The 7,887-nt window shown below is 36.9% G+C and overlaps 1 protein-coding gene across 1 annotated transcript in view; it reads left to right on the top strand.

Moving 5' to 3' along the window:
* The first annotated feature begins 318 nt into the window (after nucleotides 1-318).
* LOC137649536 (uncharacterized) overlaps nucleotides 319-7,887 on the top strand; it is a 28,691-nt gene continuing 21,122 nt past the window's right edge. Inside the window, exon 1 of the mRNA XM_068382522.1 lies at nucleotides 319-448. Within this exon, the coding sequence (XP_068238623.1) occupies nucleotides 319-448 (130 nt within the window). The remainder of the gene's footprint in view (nucleotides 449-7,887) is intronic.

Raw genomic sequence — 7,887 nt, forward strand, 5'->3', positions numbered from 1 at the left:
AGAAAAATCAAATGTGTTTGAGAAGTGCTTGAGGATTATAGCTGGTTTATCTCTATTAGATAGGTTGAGGAATGAATTAGTGATCGTTAGAATGGGTGTAAGATATTAATTAGTAGCTTGAGTCGATATGAATGCGTTAGGGTTGTTTTGCCAATTAGAGAGAATGGAAATTGGCCATCTGCTGAAGGTGTGAATGTAAGAGTTGATGGGAGAAGTACAAGAGGAAGGTCCACGTTTCGGTTGATGGATGGATTGAAAAAAGCTCTAGGTGAGACTGTAGGAGGATGGATATGAGAAAGGCAAATGAAATAGTAATGAATGGCGAGCGATTGTGACGCAGTTCCGATAGCCCCTGGTGCTTCCAGGGTCGCCTTGGTGACAGCTGCAGTAGCAGTAGTAGGGGATTCGGTATATGAAGCTTCATTTGTGGTGGATAACGTGGGCAGGGGTGAGCTTTGCCACCATAGCAGTACCGACCAAACTCGGCTGAATTCCTTATCAGGCTAGGAGGAGCAAAGGGAAGTAAAGTCCCTCCTGTTCTTTTTCCTATGTCAACTACCCTCAAAAAATTGGGGAAGTGCCTTGGTATATATATATATATATATATATATATATATATATATATATATATATATATATATATATATATATATATATATATATATATATATACATACATATATATATACATATATATATATATATATATATATATATATATATATATATATATATATTATATATATATATATATATATATATATATATATATATATATATATATATATATATATATATATATATATATATATACATACATATATATATATATATATATATATATATATATATATATATATATATATATATATATATATATATATATATATATACACATACATATATATATATATATATATATATATATATATATATATATATATATATATATATATATATATATATATATATATGTATCTATTTATATATATATATATATATATATATATATATATATATATATATATATATATATGTATATATATATATATATATATATATATATATATATATATATATATATATATGTATATATATAAGTATATGATGTTCAGTAATATCAGCTTCCAGCTTCCCGACTGAGAAGGTAAGGTGGACGTCCTTCCTGTCTTCTTGGTCCAAGTGCAAGGTTAGAGATAATGGCTTGCACTCCTCCAAGGAGGGGCATGGTTTCCCTGCCTCCACCGCCTTTTAGGCTGCCTTATATCCCTTTTCAATGAAGGGAAAGGCTCTGGTTGGAGAGGCCACAAAGGAGGGAAGCTTCTTACTCAAGGCTAGCACCTTTGAGTTCGTGAAGCCCCTCTCTTTCATCGAGCTCGCTAGTAACGCCTGTGCTTTACTGTGGTCAAGAACTATGACCTCCTTCGGCTCTGTCTCCTCCTTTGAGGCTGGCTCCTGCCTAAGATGGACATAGCAGTCCGGGTAAGAATCTTTGTTGGGCCAAAATTCTACTTCTTCCAGGGGAATTGCTCCCATCTTTTCTGAAATAACGATCTTCCCTGTTGTCATTGGAATGTGTTCGGCATACCTCCAAGGATTGGTATCCGAGCACAAATGAAGATCCTTCACGTTGAGTCGCCTCTTGGCCCACGTGATGCTGTAAGTCTACGTATCTCCAGTTTCATTGCAGCTCCCTTCTCATCATTCTTCCTTTGACTTTGTTGAATCATCTCAACAATAGAAGAAAGAGTCCTTCCCAGTTCATCTGGGATAGCAGACGATGTAGAGGGAACAGGTTCTGGGTCCGGAACCGATGTAACCAACACCTCGTCGATTTCTTCCTCTTCTACTTCAGGAGCCTGGGACAGCTCCTCCTCCTGACCTTCTCCTAGAAGGTCCTTCTCTGTAGAATCCGACACCTCCGATATCTTATCGTCCAATTGGATGTCTTGAAGGGCGGCCGAGACTTCAGAATCTACCGGATTCTGGGTAGTTGGTATCTCCACCTGAGGCTGAGGAATGACTGCATCAGCCGATGCTTTAGGGAAAAGGTAGGCCCTCATCTTCTCATTTGGAAGGTAGGAGCCTGAGGTGTTTTTCTGAAAACCCCTCACCCAGGTTCGTAACTTTTCCCTGGCAGCATCCCTTGACTCCGTCGACTAAGGGGTGTCAAATGCCTCGGTAAGCAGGTAAGAACATACTGTACAAACCTGAGGGTCCCAATACTGGAGATCACCTCTGGAGGCTGTGCATGCTGCGTACCTCCTGCAAAACTGATGTCCACAGAAGTTCGTACTGCGGACATTGCAGAATACACTCCCGCACTTCAGATGGTCCTCCTGTAAAGAGAAGAAAAATCCATGAGTATCAAGTGAAGGCTTTTCACTTATATTAGAACATGTAGCTTACACAGTAAAGCTATAAAAGAAAGAAGGAAAGACACATACTTGTATTTCCTGTCCAGCCAATTTCTGTAACCTCCCAAGATATTAAATTAAGGTTAATTCTATTCTAAAATACCTTATGTAATTTCCTAAACGGAAATTTAGGGTGTAGCTCACACCTTGAAATAAAGTTTTAATATACGGGATAGAATGAATACAGAAAGAACTCACTTTCTATATATTGTACGATCTCAACAAAAGGCTGTACAAGATAACATTAAGTATGTTGGAAGAACTTTAGTGTTACAACAAACTCTGTACTGTAGTTTTATTAATGCAGTGTGTACTACACTAGAAATATAGTTACTACTGTACATCGCATGCTGCTGCGCCGGCCAGCACGCGCCGGCACGTGTAGGCTGGCATTTGCACCTGTATAGTTCAAAGAAATACTACCTTTAACTAATAGGCGGCAGGTCACTGGTTCGCAAATGTGTGCCATTGCCGGCCGGCAGCTGAAAACACTAACACCCGGCTGCCGGCCGCTAATTGTAGTGGCCAGCGGATTTTGGGATGTGTTTCCACTGCCGGCAGGCAAAGGTAGCAATACCCATGTCTACCGTCAGTGGCTAAGAACCAGAGAACCTCCACCTGCCCGGCTGCCAGCTTAACAGCCGGAAGGCCGGGGTAGGGTACAAAACACTAGTAAGAGAAACAGTATGGATGTAAGGTTATAAGGCAGCATTGCCATACGACCTTCCATCCAGAAAGAGTGAACATATGGTAGGGGAGAATGTAGCATTCAGGCTTCCAAGAAATCCATAGCCTGCCGGACTCTACCGGCAGACATGGAAGGAAGACCAAGGGAGGTCTGGGGTTCACTCTGCAAAAGAAAAAGGGGTCTCTGCCGGCCGGCACGTAATTGCCGGCTAGCAGAGAGCTAAGTCGGTCCTCCATCCTAACCTACACTAGGTACGGAAGTAGGACTGCGGCCAAAAGAAAAAAAGAGAGGGGGGGAAGGGATAAGGGTCCTATAAACTTCGTTCTAGTAAGAGACACACTCTTCTGTTAGGGAAGCTCATCCTAACCTAGAGTTGCCTATTAGGGAGGAAGACAGGCAATACTTGCTATCCTCCTCCAAACCAGAACAAAGTTAGGTGTAGTTATTTCGCCAGGCAACGGAGAAAACTCATTCTCCAGCCCGAGAAAAACAACACAGGACAGTCTGCTAGACCACTAGAGAAAGGAATCATCTCGTACAGAATCCTTCAGACGTGGACTAGGGAAGCAAAGCTTCCTGTGTCTGCATCTTCTCTATGCTAGGAAGATGCAGACCACAGACTAGAAACTCAGATGTTCTGCCCCAACCCAAAAAACCAGTCACTCTGGTTATCAGGTCAGGACAGACATATCCTAGTATAGTTATACCTGAATATCATTCAGATAGAACCGCTAGGATCAAGCCTAAGGCATACTCAGAGGGAGAGGGATTGCACTTAGTCTCCGGAGGAGAAAAGAACAATTGGGGATGTGCTACTAGCCTAGGAGCGGTGAGAATCGATTACCTACATCACCGAAACTCTCTCGTATACAATCTAGGAAAAGAAAATTCAACAATATCTTACATGTATAAAATATTTGCCTATAGCATCAATAACATAACACTCGGAAAACTTATATCATGCATGAAAGTACTAGGGCCAGAGGCCTAGGCTGCTAAGCCTCGCGAAGGGCAAGATCAGTTACCTAAATCGCCGAACTAAAAACTAACGGCATCATATAAGAATTCCTAGAGGAGCTAAATAGCTAGATTGTTAAAGCATAAAAACTAGGAACGTCGCTCTGGCTAACTAAATGACCCATAAATAGCGAGCGACAGCATCCATGATGCCTCCGGTAGGCAACAGCTCTTTTTTACGTTAAAATTACTTTGATTTAATTCAATATGACAAGAGCTTACATTTATACAAAGTAAAGATAATACTCAACTTTCCAGAGGCAGAAGAGGCCGGAAAAGGCATCATAATGTTGAATTATATCCAAAATAACGAGAGAACACAAGGGAAAACACCGAGTAGTAGAGCTACACGAAAACGAATAAAGAGGGAGCTACCGCCTTCATCTGATACGCACTGGAAACGGAATAGGAGAGATTCCTTATGAGCTGCTCTCTTTTCATTCTCGTTTCCGATTCTTGTCACTGTAACCCCTCGAAGCATTAAGACTGTTCTGGGTGAAGATAGCTATGTGACGTGTCAAGAATACGTCCTCTGATATTATGCGATATCCCTGTTAGATTTATTTAGGGATATTCGCTCCAGGAGTTAGAATTCTGGATACCTTAAGGTAAAATTCTCTTGGAATATCACTGTAGTCAAATTTACCCTAGGAAGCTACCTTTTAAGAACTTCCATCAGGACGACATGGCCTGAGTCCAAAAATGATAATAATAATTGCCTTCCCTGAGAGAATTCACTCTGTGATTCGCTCTAATTTCGTCTAGAGACGAACGTTGCCAGACTTACGATAGTTCTACTTGCATCTTGTTTCCTGGGAAGTTCATCAATTGATTCACTATATGTAATGCTTCGGCTTCTGTTTCAATCAAGTTTACTCCAATCATTTTTGGAATGTGCGTACTGATCTGATATAAGTTGGCCCTATTTATCATTATAACAATACTAATAATAACCATTATAGTATTGATAACAACAACAACAACAACAACAACAACAAAAACAACAACAACAAAAACAACAACAAGAATTACTATTTGAAGATATTCATACTCAGACATATTAGAATCTTACAATTATGCTAAAAGGTAACATGTAACAAAAAAAGGTAAAATCAAATTCTAGAGAAAACGAAAAGGCATACTTGAAATAATCCCCCCTTTTATTATTTTAAGCAATTAAGTGTTTAATATACTAGAAACTATCTACAATTGGTTCAACAGCACAAGGTTTCTTAGAGCATAGTACCTACAAACTAGAAAATGCTGGAATTTCCAGCGAAGATCTTATATTGATGTAGAGACATAATAATCCATTAATAATTACTTGGAAATATTTCACATATTTGCACTTGTTATTGGTTTATGGAAATCTTGTTTAAACTACTTGAATACGGTTTGGAAAGTTTACCTTTAATAACATATAAATGTAATCATTTCTAGAAACACTCTAGTGTTATTTGTTCATAAGATATACAACGACCGAACGTAGAAATGAATAGTATCCTCCAACACACACATCTCCTCGCCATAAATCCCCATATTGTACATAATAACTGTCACTATCAATGAGATATAAACATTTCACACTGAATTGGAACAAGTAAACATAGTTATCTATCTTACAGGGCAATCTAGGAAGAAATACTGCTCCCATAGCGAAGGCTCCTCATAATTTACACTGATGAACGACTGAAGTTACGATATATATAACCCTAATGGGAATTGTTAACAGATCCCCGAAAAAATAGTAACGTGTTCGGTCCTACAATAAGAAAAATAAGTTAATATATACCAAAGCGTCACGTGTTACTTCCTCTTAAACACAATCACAAGCACACAAACGCCCACACACAAAAACGGTTTTGTGACATTAAAAAAAAAAAAAAAAAAAAAAAAAAAAAAAAAAAAAAAAAAACTATAATGAAAAATAAACTATCAGGTTTGACTACTAAGGTTTATATAGAATTCTAATCGCCTTATCGATATCCATGACATATACTATGTTGTTAATATTCTTTTATGTATAAAGTTAATTCCTAATCAATAGAGAGACAAAAACATGCTGTGCCAAATTATCAAGTAGCTAAAGGTGATGTACATTAAGATATTCAAGGAAACCAAAATAACAACTAGCTGAAAAGGGATAATAGTGTTATGGTAGTATGCTAAGGATAAGCGGGCAGAATATTAAATGCCTACAAATAATAGTACCTTCTGTAACAAAGGCTGATCTATAACGCCTTCCGAGGCGTTGTGTATACTTTTTTTCTGTTGGAAAATGCTACTTACATGCTTAATTGTTCTTACATTGATAGCATTTTAAGATGCTCATATATTTATATATAACTTGAGTTGTTATTATTATTATTATTATTATTATTATTATTATTATTATTATTATTATTATTATTATTATTATTATTATTATTATTATTATTATTATTATTATTATTGCTACCCTTGTTAGAAGAACAGGAGGATATAATCCCAAGGGTTCCAACACGGAAAAATAGCCCAGTCAGGAAAGGAAACATGGAAATAAATAAATGGTAAGAGAAGTAATAAACAATTAAAAGAAAATATTTCAAGAACAGTAACAAAATCAAAAGATATCTTTCATATGTAAACTATAAAAACTTAGTAAAAAAGAAAAAAAATATGATAGAATAGTGACCTTGATTATAAACAGTGGAAGACCCTAGTACAGATGCTATAGCACTATCAAGACTAGAGAACAGTGGTTTGATTTTGGAGTGTCCTTCTCATAAAGGAACTACTCGCCATAGCTAAAGAGTCTATTCTACCCATACTAAGAGGAAAGTGGCCTATGAACAATTATATTGCAGTAGTTAACCCTTTGAGCAATGAAGACTTGTCTGGTAATCTTTGGGTTCTCAGGTGTTTGACAGAGGAGTATGTGAAAGAATAGGGAAGACTATTCGGTGTATGTGTATGCAAGGGAAAAATTAACCGTAATCGGAGAGAGGGATCAAAATTAGTAATATCTGGCTAGTAAAAGGATCCATTAACTCTCCAACGGTAGTATCTAAACGGGTGGATGGTGCCTTGAATGAATATTTTTGTGTTATCATATTTCTTATATTAAAATTTTTCCATATGAGTGAAAGGCAAACCTATTTACATATGAGTGAAAGTATGGGGTGTAGAATGTCAAAATCATACTATTTCAGAAATTGTTATAATTTCATGTCCAACAAAACTGTGTGATAATAGTTTTAGATAATAAGTCGATTGTTTAGTATTTTATGATTGCGAAAAGTATGGTTCCCAATTCCATTATCCAGGAATTAGTTTTCTATTGTTTATCATCTTCCCATGAACGACTTCCTCCTCTCTGTATCCTTCCTCTTTCTTTCTTTTTTCTTACACTTACTATTATCTCTCACTTCCTATTCAACTTTGCGTGCCCATAAATCTTCAAGTGTTGCTGAGGTTTTTAAATTTCAGTCTTTAGAGAGTTTCTGAATAGATGACCTGAAACCAAGTCTAACTGAAAGCCTCGGTGACACATTTGCCGTTTAATTTTCGCTGCACCTTTGTTCACTTTGCCCTGTTTAATAGCAAGATGTTATTTTTCTTACTAATATTTCGTTGGAATCTGAGACACTTAAAGAGATACTAATAACTCTAGGAAAACAAAGCACTTAATAATGCAAGTGATTTCTGTGTAGTTCTTATTTGTACAATAAGTATATAGACATTATTTTCTTTTTTTTTGTGATATTTGTCCCTATTAATGCTGGT

The sequence above is a fragment of the Palaemon carinicauda genome, chromosome 11, assembly GCF_036898095.1.
Source record: "Palaemon carinicauda isolate YSFRI2023 chromosome 11, ASM3689809v2, whole genome shotgun sequence".
Classification (NCBI taxonomy): domain Eukaryota; kingdom Metazoa; phylum Arthropoda; class Malacostraca; order Decapoda; family Palaemonidae; genus Palaemon; species Palaemon carinicauda.